At 36.3% G+C, this 23,078-nt stretch overlaps 1 protein-coding gene across 4 annotated transcripts in view; it reads right to left on the bottom strand.

Annotated features, from left to right (window-relative positions):
- LOC117984616 (uncharacterized) overlaps positions 1-17,085 on the bottom strand; it is a 127,334-nt gene extending 110,249 nt beyond the window's left edge. Inside the window, exon 1 of one of the 4 annotated variants that reach the window (XM_069500167.1) lies at positions 15,113-17,085. In XM_069500167.1, coding sequence (XP_069356268.1) covers positions 15,113-16,430 — 1,318 coding nt within the window. In that variant the 5' untranslated portion in view covers positions 16,431-17,085. The remainder of the gene's footprint in view (positions 1-15,112) is intronic. The other 3 variants (XM_034971235.2, XM_069500166.1, XM_069500168.1) reach the window with 3 other exon arrangements.
- Between the last annotated feature and the right edge of the window lie 5,993 nt (positions 17,086-23,078).

Genomic DNA, 23,078 nt, shown 5'->3' with positions numbered 1-23,078 from the left:
TAAAAATTTTGAATAATAACCTCTTTTTTAACCGACTTCAAAAAAAGGAGGAGGTTCTCAATTCGTCGGAATCTTTTTTTTTTTTATTTTTTTTTTATTTTTTATGTATGTTCCCCGATTACTCAAAAACGCCTGGACCGATTTTGAAAATTCTTTTTTTGTTTGAAAGGGTATACTTCAAAGTTGGTCCCATTTCAATTTGGTGAAGATCTGATGAACATCTTCGAAGATAGATACTGGAACTCCTCAACGGATAAGAGTAAATTGCTCGCGATCAGTGTAATAGCTTAGTAAACAGTAGATTTTTAACCAGTCATAGCATAATTCCATGGGGCCACTAAAAATTGTGAAATAAATTTTTTTTACAAAAAAAATAAAAACCGACTTCGTTACATAAACACTAAAAATTGAAAAATAATTTAATTTATTACCGAATATATTATGTATACAAGAGTTAATATAGTTCCATAATAATATTTTTTGGGGTCGGTGCCAATGAGGTGCCATTGTGGAGTCCCATAAAAATATGAAGTCTAGACGATTCGCGCAGCTAAAGCTAATTGGCACCGGCACCAAAAAGTATTATTATGGAACTATATTAACTCTTGTATATGTCGGAGAACAGGAGGATGGCTGATAATTATTATTCATCTTTAGCCGACATCAGAAGGTAGTAATTAATAAGTAGGTACTTTAATCCATGTTCTTTACAAATAGTTCTCAGTAACGTATCGCACATGGAAACCATCAACGTAACACAACCAGATCACCCTAACCTAACCCTACCTATGGTCGCCTCCAACCACCCCTCACAGCGACCCCTCACCTCACTCTAAACTAGCTAACCTAAGCTAAACACTACATCGTGTGATTAGGGCGCAATTGCTATTGCAACCTCTCAATCAAGTCACGACCTACTCCGTTATCTAATCATCTCAAGGTAATCAATCACAACTTCATGAACGCTCTTAAAAGGATCATTGCATCGACTCTCTTACGATCTAAACCAGATCTTATAATTGACTTCTCATTATTAATTCAGAATATCGCAATAGCTCTACCTTCTCCACTCTGTGCACATCTGCATACAGAACACCATAGCATCGTGCGCCACACGCGCCACGACTACTATCCACCCAAATAAGCGATCACAACAGAAACCAGGTAGAATGTAAGCTATTCGATCTCATGGGCAACTCATTGTCTAATCCATTTCAACATTACACGAGAGTCATCAATGATTCTTTACCAACCGGGTTATACGATTCTAAAGCGGGTACCTACTATCAAAGTTAACTTCAAGTTACTATCACACTAAGCTATCACTTCAAACTAATCATTATCTCAACTGCCGGTATATCTCCAATTACACTCTAAATCACTAGCGTCTGCAGAAATAACCTTAACGGATGTCCTTATAATAATCTATCCTCTGAGCCAAACGTTAACTCACGAATTACTCTAATATTCACCAATAATTAGTATTCCATATTCGTCAAACAACTACGCGAACATTATTAATAGTGCTTTGCAGGCAAAGTCACCGGATGGCACTAGATGTTACGATTTAACACAACGTACATTAGCATCGAACAATTACTGTTCTAACTATATCACAATCACCGAATTAAATATCACGATTAAGAAACTACCTACCTATCTCAAATAATAAAAATTAGCTAAGCTATAATCTGATAATTAATTTAACGCGAGAGAGAATTTTGAACAATCAACAAATGCGTGCGTGTCAAAGTCCAACTCTGACATCTAAAATAAAGATGGCTACCTTCCGTAGAGTAAAGCTCATACGTTTCTTTTCACGGAGTCTACATACAGTAAGAACTCTTTCAATATCGACCCTCCAATACGGCCATTCTGACATGCGACCGTCCTCGGGCGCTAGTATGTATCAAGCACAAACATTTTATAAACGTCAGAACATCCGCTCGTTCATCCTGACAATCAGCACAAGCACACAAATCACATATTCTAAAGCATGCATATCACAACCATTACAAATAAAACAAGCATGACACAACTAAAGCATAGCCCAACTTTATCCATAGTAGCAACTTCTAAAACACACTGCACCATTTGCCATAATAGACTCACCGCTCATAATTATGTCTCATAAAACCCGAACTCCAGCAGTACCCCGCTACTGATCCTATCACCTGTTCCAAACACCCACCACACTATACACCAAGCTAACTCCCCTCAGCTGAAACGGCCACGCCGCCGTCCATCCATTATCGGAACAGCCACCTCGCCGTTTATCATCTAAATGGCCACCTCGCCTTTTAGACAACTCCTTTTTTTTCAAAACAGCCACCTCGCCGTTTATCATCTAAATGGCCACCTCGCCTTTTAGATAACCCCCTTTTTTTCAAAACAGCCACCTCGCCGTTTATCATCTAAATGGCCACCTCGCCTTTTAGACAACCCCCTTTTTTTTCAAAACAGCCACCTCGCCGTTTATCATCTAAATGGCCACCTCGCCGTTTAGACAACCCATTTTTATAAATCAAATATTCTTTAACGTCGCAATAGCACTTTTCCAAAAGCAATTCACTAAGCTCTTCCTTATACACATTCAAACTCATCCTTTTGAGGTCAGTCGGCAGCTTATTGTTCATTTTTCTTTTACAGCCATAGCGCAAACGCTTTTCATGCATGTACCACTGTGACATTCTGAAATGCATAGCTCGTGCGTGCATCCAACCGACCCACTCATCTTTACCTCATAATCTCGTTGGAAATATTTTTGACATCTCCTAATAAATACGCCCATATCCTCTATGCTCATACATCACAGTGGAAGGACCCCCACGCATACACAAATTCGTCCAATTCAGCACACACATCTAATGTGCACCCTCAAATTAGAGTTCCTGTCGCAAATTATTCCCAAAAACTTTAACTCATCAACCCTCTCCATCGTCGCATGATCATAACTGCATCATTTTAGTTTTATTTAAGCGCACTTCCAAGTCATTATTACTAATTCAATTAATTATCCTCCAAAGCGCCGTTCAATTCCCATTCCTACGTTCCTTCAACATTATTCTATCATCTGCAAACAATACACAACGAACAATGGTCGCTATCGTAATGTCACCAATACAAGTTACAAAAAGAAAACAAATATTCCGGCGAATTTAAAAACCTCCGTTTTTGAAGTCAGTTCAAACGGAAGGATTCTAATACACCACACATACCACACACTCTGAGGTACCCCCCACTTATCACATTCCAGTGGAGATTCGTACACCCTTTGGTATTATTTTTCATTCTAGCAATCCCAGCGCACATTTTCAGTCCATTCAAATACGACTCTACTATCCATTCATAAGCTCTTCTTGCAACACCATATCCATCTAATTTATCCAATAATATTTTATGATTCACAAAGTCAAAAGCCTTAGTCACATCCAGAAAAATAATAGCAATAGGTACCCTGTCATTCAGGCTATCATTATCTATTCCACTTAAACAGAAACAATCCTCGAAAGTGGAGCTGTCATTGCAAAAACCAAATCGTTCATCCACGAGCACACCATTGGCATCGAATTTTTTTTGAGACGTTTCACCATTACCTTTCCAATCATTCCCGCTAATATTGGCACCAATGTTATAGGACGGTGCAACATCAATCGCCTTTTTTTTTGAACACGGGCTACAGGAATGGTAACTATAGAAATTTTTAAGTTGCTAGGAAAAACCCCTTATTCAAACGACTAATTCACTATGTCTGCAAATACACTGCATAGGCGAATAGCGCACTCCTCTACAGAGCCAGTCCTCATCTCATCTTAGCCCAGCTTCAGTGTCACTCGGTGACTCTATTATACCAAAAATCCCTTCAGTCAACCATACCGTTTTATTATTACAATTATGCATTTTCACCTTCTTAGAGGGTAAACACAGCACATAGAAAAGTTATACAACATCATGAAAGGAATCAAATGCCTCGCCGACGCTTTCCGAATATTCGAAAATGTAAGAGACAAGATAAATTTCATGAATAAAATTATTTCGTATTATCCCCGTTGTAGTCCCTCCCATATTAAGACCATGCAGACCTATATCGCACTTTTTTTTCAACCCTTACTGCCAATGCCCAAGTAGCATCATGATCTGAGAGTGCTAGATAGTCAATCTCAGCAGCTGAAAACATCAGACCACTAGCTATTAAATTAGATTACAACCGTGCTGGGACATCACACTCCCAATGCTATAACCATTTAGTAAGGAAACCAAGTAGTTTGGAACCCTCGTAGCCTTAGCTCCAAGCTTACGCAATTCACCATCACCACCATACCACATAACTCCAACAACTGACAGTCAAAATTGTAAATTAACTAAACTTAACTATTTTGAATGATTCGAGTTTGAGTTTAACTCCATTAAATCACGGCCACTTTCACCACTCCTTAGCGCATCTCTACACAAAATAATCCTTCTTTCTTTCTCTTTTTATTCAAAACACACAAAAGTAAATCAAGCTTTTCAAGAAAGACCACGTGTGGGTATTAAAATTGAAAACATGTCTTGCACAAATTAAAAAAAAAAAAAAAAAAATCTTGTAACTTTTTTTTTTTTTTTTTTTAAACAAAGCTAGTGTTGCAATGATTTTCGAAAATGTGGGCATAAATCGTGTATCCCACTTCTGATGTCGGAGAACAGGAGGATGGCTGATAATTATTATTCATCTTTAGCCGACATCAGAAGGTAGTAATTAATAAGTAGGTACTTTAATCCATGTTCTTTACAAATAGTTCTCAGTAACGTATCGCACATGGAAACCATCAACGTAACACAACCAGATCACCCTAACCTAACCCTACCTATGGTCGCCTCCAACCACCCCTCACAGCGACCCCTCACCTCACTCTAAACTAGCTAACCTAAGCTAAACACTACATCGTGTGATTAGGGCGCAATTGCTATTGCAACCTCTCAATCAAGTCACGACCTACTCCGTTATCTAATCATCTCAAGGTAATCAATCACAACTTCATGAACGCTCTTAAAAGGATCATTGCATCGACTCTCTTACGATCTAAACCAGATCTTATAATTGACTTCTCATTATTAATTCAGAATATCGCAATAGCTCTACCTTCTCCACTCTGTGCACATCTGCATACAGAACACCATAGCATCGTGCGCCACACGCGCCACGACTACTATCCACCCAAATAAGCGATCACAACAGAAACCAGGTAGAATGTAAGCTATTCGATCTCATGGGCAACTCATTGTCTAATCCATTTCAACATTACACGAGAGTCATCAATGATTCTTTACCAACCGGGTTATACGATTCTAAAGCGGGTACCTACTATCAAAGTTAACTTCAAGTTACTATCACACTAAGCTATCACTTCAAACTAATCATTATCTCAACTGCCGGTATATCTCCAATTACACTCTAAATCACTAGCGTCTGCAGAAATAACCTTAACGGATGTCCTTATAATAATCTATCCTCTGAGCCAAACGTTAACTCACGAATTACTCTAATATTCACCAATAATTAGTATTCCATATTCGTCAAACAACTACGCGAACATTATTAATAGTGCTTTGCAGGCAAAGTCACCGGATGGCACTAGATGTTACGATTTAACACAACGTACATTAGCATCGAACAATTACTGTTCTAACTATATCACAATCACCGAATTAAATATCACGATTAAGAAACTACCTACCTATCTCAAATAATAAAAATTAGCTAAGCTATAATCTGATAATTAATTTAACGCGAGAGAGAATTTTGAACAATCAACAAATGCGTGCGTGTCAAAGTCCAACTCTGACATCTAAAATAAAGATGGCTACCTTCCGTAGAGTAAAGCTCATACGTTTCTTTTCACGGAGTCTACATACAGTAAGAACTCTTTCAATATCGACCCTCCAATATATACATAATATATTCGGTAATAAATTAAATTATTTTTCAATTTTTAGTGTTTATGTAACGAAGTCGGTTTTTATTTTTTTTGTAAAAAAATTTAACTCAACATTGTTCTTATCCGACTATTTGTCATTTTATTCTGATTTGACATATTTCAGTACCAGACACATTTTTACCTTATTTTTACACAATAAAATATGTACGAGTAGGTAATATTATCAGAACTATGTACACGATGCTAGGTATAACATAATATATTGCATGCTAATAGGCAGAATTTGGCTGTACCTTTTTGTTTTTGTAACATCACCACTGTTTACCCATATTCGCAATAAAGAAATTTGTATTTGTATTTGAAATTTAACTAGGCACCTTATTTATGTTGAGTTACAAACTCAACCCTAAGTAGACGCGTGATACTACTTAGGTATGTCCAGAAGGTGGATATTTAACGGTCGATGGTGATGATGATGATGACAACGACGACTGCAACTTGCAATCAAAATAGCATTATAAAAATAATAGAATTATATAGTATATAATGTAAAAACAAAAATATTCAGTCCACCAATCAGATTTTTAATAGATGACGTGAAAAAATTATCACATCATTTTTTCAAAATCTGATTGGTTGATTAATCACATCTCCTCTCCGCTCTACTAAAGTAGAAACCAGGCCTTAATTGGATAGCACTAGGCCATCACTATTCTTTATTTTCCTATTTAAGTATTCAAATCATTTATTCAGAATTGGTAAAATTTTACGCTTCCTGATTGTCATAAATTTTTATTTGTAAGATGATATGATAATTGATGATAATTAATACGTACTTAAAACTAAAGTTACGAGGGTTCCAAACGCGCCCAGGTCTGAGAAGAGCCCACAACAAACTATTAAGTAGGTACTTGGTAGGTATATTATTCTAGCAAAGACCAACTAAGTACCTACCTACCTACTTATTTGAGGCACCTATCTACTCATGTGCCTATAGTCCCCATTCCTAAGGTCAATTACAAAGTGGGTGTCTAACACCCACTCCTGTTTTTTTATTAGGTATTTTAAACCAGTTGTCCGGTAACTAGTCCACATGTTACATCGTCAACCTATCTATGATTATTATAACAAGAGAAAAAATTATGAACAAACATTTTTTATATAATCCATTAGCTATTGTAGGTAGGTACATAAGCTGAAAAAGATAATCAATATTACTTGGAAAAACCCATGTGCATGTGACATATTTTTAACACATAAGAACAGGTAAGAAACTCACGATCTTCAATCATTCCAAACTTTAATCCGTAAATGAGGGTAGATGTTATTATGAAAACTATACCTATTCCGTAAGAGTAAATTAAAAAAACTACTCTCGATACAAATTGTATCTACAGGGTATAACCTAGGCAGTCGGTACTTAGTAGAAAAATGTGAATATTGAAAACGCAGTAAGTAGCTAGGTAAGTAGGTACCTACCTACACTCATTTCAGCTGAACAATGTATTCACACAAACAATCGTATTCATGCATTCAAGTTACGAAAACCAAGCATAAACACTTACCGAGATATGCAATGCCGTATGAAACAGAATCCGGTTCAAATCAAACTCAAAAGCAAACAATCGAAAATACCACAGCGGTTCACAGACTAAAACAATTCACACAATAAGAATGGAACTAAAAATCTCGAACACTATAAAATATTAGTTCCGTGCACTGGTACTTTCACGGATTATGTAAAAGTTGTTTGGGACCGCGGAAGGTCAAAAATCGGGGCTTGTGTTTCTTCCCGGGTCCACGTGATCGCGGTATGTACCGGCCGCGGTCGTCCGGACCGGTCGACGAGCCTCAAGTGCCAAGTGCTCGCCTGCTCGGCAGTCGGCTCAGTCGGCTCGCTGTCAAACCTACCAGCTGGTCCACACTCCGATCTTCGCCACTCTAGCGGACAAACGCACAACTAACTTATGTACAGCGGTGAAGAGGCTTAAGCCTGAAATACGCGATTTGAAGGTGATTTGAATTAATGTACGTAGCGTTATTTGATTAAGTTAGATCAAAATGACATTTAATCCATTTTAAAAACAAGCATAATAATATTATGTCTTATTCTGTGTCTATTTGTAAAAGCTATCATCAGCTATAGGTGACAATATAATATATCTTATTCTTAGCCTATGTAGTACAAAAAGCTACTGGTTTTCCCAATAAAATAAAACAGTAGACGCATAGGTATAGCCGAAGATGAAAATGATCAATTTTGGAAGGACTTCTATGCCCAGTACTTAGGGCTCTTCAAATCGAATTACCTATGCAGCATCCAGTTAGCGACTTGAGTTATTAGTATAACTTCATCAGCAGTACCGGAATATTTTAATAAAAAGTTGTAAAAAGTATGTAATTTACATACTTCTATGCTACTTGACTCAGATGATTGGTTAAGTCACTAATAAAACTCTCTTTATTTTTCAGGACATTTATTTAGGAGTTGGGAAAACTTGAAAGGAGTTAATGTCAGAGCAAGACAGGGAAAGAGACTGAAATAAGATGATTCCATGAAAACTTAAGGTTTACAAAACTGCTCAAAACTTAAGCAATGAAGAGGACGATCAAGGAGAAGACGTTCATTTTAAGAATTTAGAGGAATCCGTGTGTGCACGCAATGCACACAAATGCATAGACCACTCTGTCAAGAATGAACAATTATTGAGAAAAAGCGGAATCTAATAGGAAGACAAAATTCAATAACTACACAAAAAATGTATTATTTTAGTGACTTTTCTAATAAAATGTAGTTTTGAATGGTGGGATGATGTGACGTTTTTCAGCGACCGTTGTTATGATTGAAACAATCGAAATAAGTTAAAATCAACGATAGACCCTTTCGTCTCAACAACAGCAGCTAAACGAGCCGCGTCATGGCGGCGCGTCGGCAGGGGAGGGAGGATATTGACTTGCGGCGCCGGCACTGCGCATGTACTATACCATGTGTTTCTGTTTTTATGCCGCTCGTGCTAAGGAAATTATGGCCATTTCTTTGTTTATAAATCCTGAACAATCGCCATTCCGCATATCAGGCTTATTTTACTATTTGTTGAGCGATCGCCGCATAAGCGTTGCCGCAGTGGGCACGCGCTGCGATTTCAGATGACCCGAATGGCCTTGACCCTCAGAAGCTCGGCGAGCTTTCTGCTTGCGTTCGCTGCGATTAACACTACTATAAATAATTAGTTACCCTTTACAAAGTGGTTAGGTAGATATCTACCTAAGCACTTCTTAAAATCTACCTTTCTCAAGCTTCAATTTCTTGAACATAATTAAATGTTACGTTGTAGGTAACTAGTTAGCTTCTTCTTTTGGCTAAGTACATTTTTTTCATTTTAGATATTACATCAGAAATTAGAGATTCGTTGAATGAGAAGAACCATAGAAACTGATATAGCTTAACGTGCTGCGAAGCTGTTGTGGCAATGGACGGAGCACATAGTTCGGAAAACCAACAGATGTTGGGGTTCCAAGGTCCTCGCATTTGCAGACAGCCCCAATAAGTGGGCAGACGACATCAAACGGATCAGAAAGATTGTTGTATTCAGGCTCTACAAGAAAACTATGGCCAGCAAAGGATGTCATTCTCATTGACCATGACGACGAGATATTACAAAGAGCCTATCCTATCAAACCACGAGGGAGATGTAGAACCCTAGTTACATGATGATCTCGAAGATACATTAAACATCAACATCTCGCGATCTCGCCAATGACAACTCAGGCTACAAAGTCCAAATACCTATTTACGCTTACGTACAACGGGGTTCAATATCTAATGAAATGGGCCAACAATAAGAAGACGAAAAAGAAAAGACAGAACCGAAACGGGTCACCATATGTTAAAAATTTACTACCAGTAGATACCAAAGGAGCCACCAAGTTGCCGGTTTTTTAAAATACCTTTAAATTTTTTGAGGAATAAATAAACTAAAGTAGCTATTTTATCTTATACATGTAATTTCCCGAAGCAAGATTTTCTGAAGATAGGAGACAGGGAAATGTGATCTGGGATTATCACCGTCAATTCTCTGTACAGTGTAACTTTAGCTACAGTGTAGGTCTGGCTTATCCTACATTTATTAGGGTCCTGTAATAAAACAAGGAACCTTTACATTTTCATCTAGTTCTTAATTCTTATACATAGTTTCACCTGTCCATTCATCTGTATTCACTTCAGTTATTAAGTATATTTATTTATTACATGTTATGTTATGTATATGAAAAGTTGACTTTTCATTTCAATATGAAATATAAATTTTTTACTTCATTATTTAGAAGAATAAATGAAGATATAGAAAGATGTTTTTTCCCCGTTGATTTTCCAAAAAAAATCTTAGATACAAACTTTGTCCTGACAATAACAAACACAATAAAAAAGAATTAACCAGTTTGGTGCACTCGTTTGGAAGTTACATAAGTTTGGCGATTCATTTTTGTTTAGAAGAAAAAAAGAAGATATAGAAAGATGTATTTTCCCGTTGATTTTCCAAAAACTTTCTTTCAAGCAAACCTTGCCTTGACAATTATAAACACAATAAAAAGAAGATAGATTAAGATAGATATAGATGCATGGTGAGAATTAAAGAAAATGGTCCGATAAAACTGGCAAAATAATCTCCACGTCCATGTTTCAACAGCTCTAACTCAAAACCGATATTCCCGCCGCAAGCGTCATTATTACGAAAAAATGAGAAAAAAGATAGCTTGACCTACATCACCAGGACTCGTACAACCATTAATTTATTTCTAACTTTGTTTCCATACAGGCCTGGCTGCAACTGAAAGACTCAGTAGTGTTGCCAAGTAAACAGTTCTTAGTGGAATATCATCGCTTTTATTACAAATCAATTTGTATGAAAATCAATCTTTTAACGATTATTCTAAATTATCTGTATACACCGCAACGATCTGCAACGATTCATTAAAGAAATACTGTTGTCATCACTCATCAGCAAAGTCCAGCACTGATAAGTGACAACGACCTTTTCCTCAAAACTTATTCAATACAATCGAGACTGCCGAATTTGTCACGTGCATTTTCAGTACTGCAAAATTGTGCCTGCTGCAAGTTCTGGCCTTGCATGTCGTCTTTTACATAGTACGCGATCATCTTTCATTTCGTTCATTAGTAGTTTATTTCATATAGTTTACTGTTTAGTTATTTGGTTTATTATTGTACTTATTGTTATTTTAAATGCAATACAATAAAATTTAAGTATTTTACGCAACAAATTGTCCACTTAATCTGTACTGAATTTGGCTGGTTTTTTTAGCTAATGATTTTATTAACAATTAACATTCCTTATGCCACATAATTAATATAGAATAAGGCAACGGGTGCGCTTAGAAGCTTTGACTTATTGGATTTTATTCTTAGACCGTTGAGCTATTAAAGTTTTTCACAACTTAATTTTAAAGGTCAATCCCATTTTTAAACACTAATTTCCTTGCTACACTATTCTCAAGTATTGGCCTGAAGCCAATGAGCTAAGATTTCTTAGATGTCACTTTTTCGTCGGTTTTCTTCGCGAACGGCAAAAAGGAGAGGAAACCATTACATTGATTTATGAAACAACGAGGCGCAGCCTTCGAAACTGCTACTGAAATATTAAGGTGGGTACTCACTCTGCATACAGACTAGGCATAATATTGGATTGTACACTAGCAGTTGCTCACGGGTTTCAATATTTTACGGATTTTTGTGTTGTAGTTAAATTGAAAATGTAGGTATCTAGAGACCAGAGGGTACGAATATCTAGATAAACTCAAGAGAAATAATACCTAGAAATAGGTACGGATAACGGTGTACATAAATCGGAAGTGGATAAAATTAAAAAAGTTAAAACTAGAAAAATCTAGTTTTATTTATTTATTTATTTCGTAGATGTGTGAGGCCTGCTTCCACAATGATTTAATACAGGCTCACTATTGAGGACACAAGAAACCTAATATGAGTGCTGTGGAGATAACATTGCGAAAGTGTGTCTGTCCGTTTGATACGTTTTCATGGCTTAACAACTGAATCGATCAAAACGAAATAAGACCAGAGATAGCTTGTATCCTGAAGAGACGGAGGCATAGAATATTAACTTTTGTATCCCGAATATCAAAGTGTAAATATGCACGAGATTAAAAAAAAAAAAATACACGTGATCAAATTCGCAGGTATCAACAGCTATGAGTCTCTTATCTCTATTCCTATTCAACATAATTAAATCTAATTCGCTTCATAAAGTGATAAACTTATTTATTGTAGAAAATTCTCTGTAGTTTATTTTCCTGTAATTTTTTTTCTTATCAGATCTCCTTATGAAAAGTACATTGATGAACATAATATTGAGTTATTATGTAGTAGTTAAATATTTGCTCAAATGATGAACACCTCCATTTTACAAAAAAGCAAAGTTATCTCAATCAAAAGTCAGTATAGCATTTCTAGCACAGAATAGTCATATTTCTATTCTAGCACTACTACCGTCTACCATGTTTGGTGAAAAGCTTGAAAAGCGTGAACAAATTCAAAACTACGTTCCGAACTGCTAAGAGGACCTTAACAACAGAGTACTGACAAAGTCCGACAGAGGGCCTGGTCTTAACTGAGAACCTCTTGTGAGGTACAAGAGGTTCGCAGTTGATTTTACAGCAGCGGTGGTAAATCAAAAGGCTTAGCATAGATGGCGTTATGGTAAAACCGATTCCCGCATTGTATTGGTTTGACCCTAGGAGCCAGGAGGTAATTTAAGGTCAAAAACTAGTTACTTACTAAAAATATTTACCGTTTTAAAGCTACGTTAATTTCATTTTGTATAGATTTGTCAAATTACGATGTACCTATAGACCTACAGAATTATTTATTAACTGGTACTATAGTACCTAGATGTAATAAGAATTATAACTTTCTACTTCTATGTGTAGACCATCATAAGACTATGAACATGACAGATTCACCTCAACTCTGGTTTTATGTTCTGTGCTTGTGCCCGCGACTTCGTCTTGCGTGGGCTATAAAATTTTCAAACCCCTGTTTTACCCCTTGATTGAATTTTCAAAATTTCCCTTTCTTAGCCGATGCTTACGTCATAATAGCTATCTGCATGCCAAATTTCAACCTGATCTAAAATTTCAACCTGATCTGTCCAGTTAGTTTGAGCTGTGCATTGATAGATAAGTCAGTCAGTCACCTTGTCCTTTTATTTTAGATTAGTCATGTAGGTACTTACTTGAAAATATTTTAATTTCCAGAATTATATAGGCTGTATAGACTATAGTGGCTGTATATTATTACGGATTGATAACGTTTAATTGTTTCAGCTACATTGTTCAACATTGATTTTTGGAAAAATAATATGAAATCTTACTTACTTACTTAGCCTTAGCTACTAGTTCACATTTCGACAAATATACGTTCCGTCGAATCTACATCATCTGTGTCAAGTTTCATAAGGTCAGACGCGAACCATAAAAATATTATTGTCAATTATTATCAAGCTCTTTACGACGTTAAAGTGCGTTAAAAGGTCGGATCCGTTTGATAGTCAAGGCTTCGCTTCTAATTCCATTTATTTTTTATTGATACAAGTTGCCTTTTTTAGCGGTGCAAATGCCATATTACTATGCAGACTTGTCGTTGGTAAAAAATGCCTTAGTTATATTAGATACCTACTCATTCAACTAAACAAAGCGATACAGTTGCTATCAAAGGAAGTCTAAAGCTTATTTCACACTAAGGGATATAAATTATATTATAGTCCGGTCAAACATTCCCAACATTCGTGAAAATTTTTACTCTAAAAAGTAAAAAATAAAAAATATAAAAAAACCCCGAAGTATTAAAACCTGAATACCTATAGCCACTGGCCTGTGTCTATAATTTTAGAATTTTGCACAAAATTATATTAAACTCGTTTTAACAATTGCTATTACAACAAATCCACTATGTTTGCTTTTCATGCACACCTACGTAATAATTTTGTTAACGAACCATATGACAACCCAACCGTACAACAGTCTGTCGTAAATCATCGAATAATGGAGTGTTGTAAGGCTAACACTACCTGTATTGGACCTTTGCAAACACTTCCTTAGTACCTATTAGAGATGGACCATTTCACAGATAGCATTTGTGAAAAATTACGTGCAAAGCATTTTGTATACGTAACACTTGGTACTCGTATCTTACTTAAAATGGACTGAATTTTCACGAAGCATAAATTAACAAAGTTCACTTAATATGGCTTTATTATTTTAACTAGCTTATGCTCACGACTTCGTCCGCGCGGACTACACAAATTTCAAACCCCTATTTCACCCCCTTAGGGATTGAATTTTCAAAAATCCTTTCTTAGCGGATGCTTTCGTCATTCATAGTAGCTATCTGCATGCCTTTCAGCCCGATCCGTCCAGTACGCTGGGCTATCTACTTACCTGAGCTTAGAGAGCGCGAGCGAGAACACTCGAATCCCTACGTGTTAGAAAGGGGAAAACATTTAAGGTACGGACAGACGTGCTAAAAAAAGCGTGCTTTTATGCTAGCTTAATGTTAGCATGCTCATGCAACTGTTCACATTTGCCAGCAATAAGCATGCTTAAATAAACTGTAGAGTTATATGTTGTATGTTGTACTGAGTACATGCTAATAAGCAAACCCTGTTCAGACGCGCTCGGAGCACGCCCCCTTCTACCCGCGCCTCAGGTAGCATGCTCGAAAATCAAACGTCGGTTGATTTTTGAGCATGCTCGAAATAAGCATGCTCATTACATGACACACGTGCTACTAATGAGCACTTGCTCAATAAAAGCATGCTTTCGTGCTAGTAATGAGCACGTCTGTCCGTACCTAGTTCAATAAATTCATTAATTTGTTGAACTTATTGTTTATAGCAAACAATCGTTTGAATTGTTACGTTTCACGAAAACGAATTTTTGCAATCACTACCCATATTATAAACTAGCTGATGCCCGCAACTTTGTCCACGTGGAATTATGTTTTTTGAAAATCCCGTGGGAATTCTTTGATTTTCCGGGATAGGAAGTAGCCTAAGTCACTCTCCATGTCTTTATCTATACCCATGTAAAAATATATAAAAAAATAAATAAAAACCGACTTAAATAACCACCAACACTAAAAAATATAAAAATATACGTACTGAAAAGAGACTTAGTGCCACCACTCCTCCGTTTCTCTCTTAGCTTGTTTTTGAGTATCCTCCTCTTCAAACGGTTAAGTACTACGTCGGCCTCATCCACACTTTCTGAGGAAGAAGTGCGTTTAATTTGCACAGCACCACTCACTGAGTGTCGCCTCTTTCTTGTAAATACACTTTTGCTTCCGAACCAAGATTCAATTTCCGATATACCACGCCGATACATTTTTAAACGTTTTTTCATTTCACAGTCAGCAGCTACATCTGTTGGAATATTTGTGAACTCATTATCTGTTGTGGCATTATCATCGGCTATCTTACAATTTCGCCAAAAGTTTTCTGAGTAAAATATTAGCGGTACTCTTAGTTTAGTTTCTTCGCGAGAATTTTGTTGAGAAGCTGTTGTTTGGCGTAGGTGTGAACTACACCAGTCCGGATTAGAACTTGGTCGAGCAGGTAAGCTCCTTAGATAAGTATTGAGAAAGGAAACTTTATTCGGAGGAAGCTTGTAAATAACATTAGATTTTGATCGCGGTAATGTGTGATATTGGTTTTCTTTTGGACGTTGTAAAACTGTTGCATCATTTAGAGATTGCGATGTTTGTAGTCCTAAACATTTATTTTCCTCTTCAATTTCTTCATTATTCGACTCACAAGGTTCTAGAAGAGATACAGAAGATGTTTGTTGAGAAATCGGAGTCGAATCAATACCATTGTCCAATAGTGTACTTTTACAATTTGATAATTTATCATTAGAGGTCATATCTTCACAAGTTTCATTGTCGGAACTTTTATAGCTACTCACTTCACTCGGGCCCTCTGAATGGAAAGGCGTGGTGTCGAGGCTATTTGCTTGCAAATTGGTAAAGTTGTTGTTTATCGTAAGTTTACTTGGAATGTTTGTTACACTGCTGCTATCCTTTAAAGTAAAGCTGGGCTTTTCATTTTCACAATTTTTATTAATAACTACAGGATTATGATATACACGTGTATATACTTTATCACCAGATATTGAATTATGTTTCTTTACAATTTTTTTATTTATGACATGCTTATGATCTTTTTCTTTTAAAGACTGACTTGTTTTTAGACAAGGGTCATTAGAATCATGGCTTTTAATTGATATGTTTTCATCATTTGTTTCCACTAACAAATTTCCTTCCGAATCAAAAAGCTGTATGGTAGGGAACCTAATACTAGGAGAAAGATTTCGCGTCCGCAGTTCCCATTTCTTTTGACTGGGTTTCCTAAGTTGGATACGAATCACGTTATCATCTATTATTGGCCCATCACTATCACTCGAGTCCTCTTTTTCCGCCATTTTGCAAACTTTTCTTTGTTATTTACGACAGACATTTGTGATATTACGAAATAGAATCACAAATATGCAAAAAATTATATTACTTAATATTAAACTGTTTGTTTACACTCAGCGCTACAGTTTGGCTTGTTTCCAGCCATTCTTTGGCATTCACTTAAAAATAGCACCAATGTCAACTTTGTTTTCCCACATACACAATCACGATTTTCTTAAATATTATCATAAATATTATTTTCATCATAATTTATTTAATAATTGACACTTGCCACTTTTTACGTGTATGCACTGTAATGTTAACTGAACGCACTGTAACGAAAGGTAACGAGGTGAGGTGATATTGCAAGGATTGCATAATTCGCGTGTTCGAAGATAATCTGATGCATCGTCCAGCAACTTTGTGTTAGTAAACACTAAACTGTACGGTACGAATATCACCCGCGTCTAAACTTGTTATTAAATCGACATCGAGAGCCCGTTGTTTGGTAACTCGTAGATTTTCCGTCCGCTTTGCATGAGCGTGGGTCCCTGCTCGTTCGCGACTCCGGACATTTCTGCACTGAGAGCAAACTGCTAAATAGACGCGAGGCACTATAAATAGTGAAACGCGTCGGCAATCTGGCTGGCTCCCCTTGAACCTAGAACGTAACAAACATAATCTGCGTCCACGCAACTGTTTACACTGACACAGTTTTTCTCTTGACCACGAGACGCAACCATATGCACACGTGACTAATGTACAGCAGCTGTCACAACAACTGCAGATATTGTTCCGTCAGAATGTTCATACCTTAGTAGAATGTTTTACTTCAAATTAATTACTTAACAATGAATAAAATAAACAGTATCTTCGTTTTATATAATCAGGAATAGAGGTAAACAGTGCGAGTGCTAATGGTTCGTCTCGACCACAGATGAGAGAAACTGTGGTCTTAACATTATTATTTTGGGAGAAATTTAACAGTAGGATACTTATAGCGTCAATATCATTTTATTCGTTAGTACAGGTATATTTTATAGCGGAGTGGTGATAGCATAGTGGTTAAAACGTTAGCCTCCTATTTGAGATGTCTGGGATTCAACCTTGCGCACGTACCTCTAACTTTTTGGAGTCATGTGCGTTTCGAACAACTAAATATCACTAGATTTAGATAAGGAAAACATCGTGAGGAAGCCCGCATGTTCTCAAAATGTGTGTGAACTCTGCCAATCCGTACTCGGCCAGCGTGGTAGACTATGGCGAAAACCCTCTTCTCATTCTGAGAGGTGACCTGTGCTCTGTTGTGAGCCGGCGATGGGTTGATGATGATAACAGGTATTTTGCATTCCTTCTAATAAATTCTCATCTTATAAATTAGTGCATAATTAATACAAACTAGTTTATAAATGGTTTATATTGATTATCCAAGGTAAAAAGAATGCGCCAAATTAAATACAGACACCTACCAACTATTTGGCGTGACTAACTCAACCCAGATTTTTATATTAGACTATTACATGGATATAAATAAAATAACTGCGAAATCATGCACCGTGCGTTCCAATTGGCTTATTGCATAATATAGTAACTTATAATCGTAATACTTGACAAAAAATGTGATACTAATATTGAAAATGAAGTACAACATAAGTGTTTCAAGTTTCAAGTATGCACTAGCTTTAACCTGTGACTTCGTCCGCCTCTATAGGTAATTTTAGCTTAGATAATTTAGGTATCACTGAAATAATTTTTACCATCGGATCATTAGTTCACAGATTACAAATACAAAAACATTCAAATTACAAACCCATCAACTTTACTTTACCTCTTTATCCAAATATATATACGGAAAATTTGACTGACTGACTGACTGATTGACTCATTGACGTAGACATTCGCTAAGAAAGGATTTCAGAAAATTCAACCCTCCAAGGGGGGTTAGAAATAGGGATTTGAAATGTATGTAGTCCAAGCGGACGAAATCGCGAGTATAAGCTAGTCCAAATATATAAAAGGAAAAGGTGACTGGCTGGCTGACTAATTGACTGGCTGATCTTTTAAGGCACAGCTCAAACTACTGGACGGATCGGGCTGAAATTTGGCATGCAGATTTGCAGATAGCTATTATGACGTAGGCATCCGCTAAGAAAGGAATTTGAAAAATCCAACCTCTAAGGGGGTGAAATAGGGGTTTGAAATATGTGTAGTCCACGCGGACGAAGTCGCGAGCATAAGTTAGTCATGAATATTTTTGAAAAACTGTACCAGAAACGTCATAATGATTTTAGAAAATCTATTCAACGAATTCCTGTAGGTTCCTAACCGTTAATGCCGCCTAATCAGATCATTTACGAAAAATAAAAAAAATCAAAATTCTTAAAATTTATTAAGATTAAATAAAAAAGAAAACTGACTGCACTTTAATGCTAGGGATTGTCGCTGACGGGGACACGGGGATCGTCGACAGTTTTTACTTTTGTATGACCCCATAATTTTTAGGGTTACGTACCTACCTCAAAAGGAAAAAACCCCTATCGGATTACTTTTTTGTCTGTCTGTCAGTCGTGGCTGTCAAGAAACCTACGGGGTACTTCTCGTTGACGTAGAATCATGAAATCTGGCAGTTATTGGTAGGTCTTATAGCTGAGCTCAGTGCAGAAATGTCGGGAGTGTAAGGGAAAAATTCCGAAAACCGTGAATTTGTGTTTGCATCATAAAAAAAATATAATTAGTAATAATTAGTAGTAATTTCAACTTTTAAAGTAAGATAAGTACCTATACCAATTGGGGTATCATAAGTATATATGGGCTTTACCTGTAAATTCTTAAACAGATTTTTATTTATTTTTATGCATAATAGTTATTGATTTATCGTGAAAAATGACGAAAAAATGCAACTGTAGTACGGAACCCTCGGTGCGCGAGCCTGAGCCTCGCACTTGTCCAGGTTTTTATTAATAGACGTCGGTGTTATTGAAATTGAAAGTGAGCGACTGAGCATAGAATTCAATTTCTCAGTAATACCAATACGCTAGCATCTGTCGCAAATAAGCGCCTCACAGTGTTAGTAAATATCGCTTTTCTATCAACAACCTCACTTTTGCTTATTGAATTGCGGTAGGCGATTCGTGATGAAGCGGTCTGTTATTGCTTTCGAGCTGTAAGAGTGTAGACTGAACTAAAGACTGTTATATAAGTAGAAGATAAGCAAGGTTGTATTTGTGGTTGCGTAAGCATACAATTTTTAACAATAATCAAAAAAGGAGGAAATAATATTATGTAGATATAAAATATATAATTTTGACGAATATAATACAGTATTATAACATTTACACGTGATTTGAACCCTGGTCATATTGAGTTACAATAGAAACGAAATGTAGTGAGGTTACAATTTATTATAATGTACTTATTGAAATCTGTATTAGTTGCCAAATAAATAAATTAAATTAAATTAAATTACTCTTAGCACAAGCTTTAAGCTTAGTTGCAGGGGAAAAGGGGAATATGTCTTGATAAATATGGTTAATATTGTTTTTAATAAAATCAGAAAGTAGGCTAGGTAGGTAAAAATTGCATGTGAAAAATTTACAGTCACTTTTTTCAAGACAACAAACACGAAGGAGAATATAATATTATTAGATACTAGTGTGACAAGTTCACGAACATTAGGGATCAATTTTACTTTGCAAAGTAATTCTTTTATCCAATCTCACCATTAGTGGTGATGAATAGACCCTGCCGTCAGGTGTGGCTAATGGATGATAAGGCATTTAAGTGTAAGCTTTATTTTAGCTTTAAAAATTCTAATACACAATGCTTATTTTTTTAATTTATAGACTCGCGTTTGGCTGATAGGTAGGTAGTAGGTGCAATTCTTATTTCTCGCGGATTTTGTATCGACAAAGCGTTGCAAAAGCTGCAGCGAAAGAGTTTCTGCACTATTCTGTTTGGGCTGCAGATGAGACTTTAAAAGAGTGGCTAGACAGTGGACTCCCGCATCACACTCCGCCCAGTATAATATGTTCTACTAGCAGACATGTTACGGACGCATTCCTATACGTGTGGTAAAGGAACGTTTGGCTTTACGTCCCTATACCACGCTCGTCAGAATGACATATCTAAGAAAGAAAGTCTAAGGTTTATTTAGAAATCACTTGTTTGTGGACAGAATATTTCGGTATGGGGATACAGATTTGCCTTATTAGAGAAAGATAAAATTGATGAAAGTACCTATAGTCACGGAAAAGAAAAAGTGCCCTGCAAGATTTTGGACACGGGTATCTCTCACGAAACTATGATTTATATAATTTATGGTTAGTTCGTAGAAATGCAAAGATCTATTAGTAGGAAAGCAGTGCACCACAAATCAGGCATTGATAAAAAGTTCTTAAGAACAAATAATGAAAAACTAAGTTGATCGCATATCATAAGAGCGATCACGTACTCATCCGATCCCAGTCCGTGAAATTAGGTTCCGAAGTAGCCATAGAACTATTTGTAGGGTAGCTTCAGCACTAGCTCCGACTTCCATCATCCGAGTTCTCTCTGTCATTCGTGAGAATATCTTAAATGTGCCTCGGATTCAAATCGGACATAATATTATGACATAAATATTAGTGCGTAAGCAATATCTGAGTTCGGTCCGATTTTTTATATCCGTATTTTCACAGAATCGAATCGGATGAGAGCGTAACCACGGTAAGATAATTTGCCCGTGGTGCCAGACATACATTTTTTAGTACTGAAAATTCAGTGGCATCGGTAAGTAGGGGTTACAACACTGTCAACTGAAATTAAATTGCGCTTAGAAATTAAAAATTAGTTGCTTACAATTTTTTATTGTGCCTTTTTGCAAAGATTACAAATCCCAGCAAATGAGAAATTCTTTATTGTCCGCATCTATCAGTTTAAACCCCTGTTTATGGACGCAGTAGCGGTACTTTGTGAAATTCCCCAGCCCGTGTTGTTCAGGGTTGTGTTTTATTGACAATAGTATTTGCATAACTGGATTCCTGCGGGATGTTCAGCTTATGTTCAGCGGTGATTTGAATGTTCAGCAAATTATGACTTAGCTTCGAATGCTTAACTTTGTTTTAGAGTGGCAGCTGTTCGTATGAATATTCTTTTAAGTTTTAAGTTTAGAAATAGGAGTTTATGTGCAACATAAACTTCTTAACACGGTGTGACCCCCACTGTATTTAAAGAAGACGTTAAAAGAGCAACTGCTTAGTTTCTGCCGGCTCCTCTCAGTAGAATTTTTATATACTATATCGAAATATATAAAAGGATTGACTGACTGACTGACTGATCTATCAACGCACAGCTCAAACTACTGGACGGGTCGGGCTGAAATTTGGCATGCAGATTTATGACGTAGGCACCCGCTAAGAAAAGATTTTTGAAAATTTAACCCCTAAGGAGGTGAAATGGGGGTTTGAAGTTTGTGTAGTCCACGTGGACGAAGTCGCGAGCATAAGCTAGTATGAAATAAATAAATTCTAATTCATTTCATTTCACAAGAGACACAGGGAGTCGCTGGACGAAAGAGGCAAAAGGCCGTAGAATGTTGGATTGGATATCTTTAATTACGATAGATATTATTTACCTGTATTACTTTGTTCAAATAATACATAGTTTAAATTAATGTGGTTATAATTTTGTTAAAAATAGGTAAGTAACTGGATCCCATTAAAATAGGATCGTTCGAGCATCCACCTGTCAACGTAGGTACCGAGTGGCATTGAATATAAAATATCTCTAGTTGCTCTCAAATATTTCGAGGATACCACTTAGGTATGCGAAATGTATTCGAGGAATCGAATAACAAGCGGGCGAAAGGGAATTCATCGGGAAACGCCTCGTAATGGAAAACCCAGCTCGATAGAAATAGATTTTTGTACAACTATTTTCATGAAAGGGCCCAAGTTTGTGTGAGTAAGCACTTTTGTGTCTATTAAAGTATTATCGGAAAATAGCAATTTAACTGCGACGTTAGTCCATTTTTCGGACGTTCTGCTATAGATATAGTGAAGAGGTTGAGCGTTTTCTTACCTGACTACGGCAAAGCCAAAAGGGAGGGTTATGATTTTGACAGCCTATTTGTTTTTATATTTTTATTTATTTATTATTTAATTAGAACGGCCATAAAACTAATTAAACTACGAGTACAAACTAACATAAACATACTTACAAAAATTGTTAAAATTATAAATTTTAAAAAGCAAAATTATAAATTTTCACAAAAGTGCAAGATCTGATCCATGAGGTCAGCCCATTTGTCAGCAAATATGTCACAGCGAGCCTATGTATGTATGTATGTATGTATGTTTGTATCAGTTATGTGTGTTACTGAGCCGATTTTGATGAAAGAGATGTCAATCGATTCGTTATTATACTCCGGGTGACACAGATAAATTGATTTGGAATAAAAAATGTAAGCATCACTTTTTTTGTGTCATTCGTTATTGGTTAAGATTTTGGTATGTTACTTGGTATTATTTGCATTTGCAATCAACAACTGAATGAAGAAGTTTTGCCGTAATTTATTTTTAAAACAAGGTAAATTAAAATCAAGTAGGTAAACTCAATTAAACTAAGCTGATTCATAGCTCCGTGAACTTAATTATATTTAAGGGGAAGATTTAATTCATAAGCAACATAATTTCGCA

This window comes from Maniola hyperantus, chromosome 8 (genome assembly GCF_902806685.2).
Source record: "Maniola hyperantus chromosome 8, iAphHyp1.2, whole genome shotgun sequence".
NCBI lineage: Eukaryota > Metazoa > Arthropoda > Insecta > Lepidoptera > Nymphalidae > Maniola > Maniola hyperantus.
This window is presented reverse-complemented; position numbering and strand designations above follow the sequence as displayed.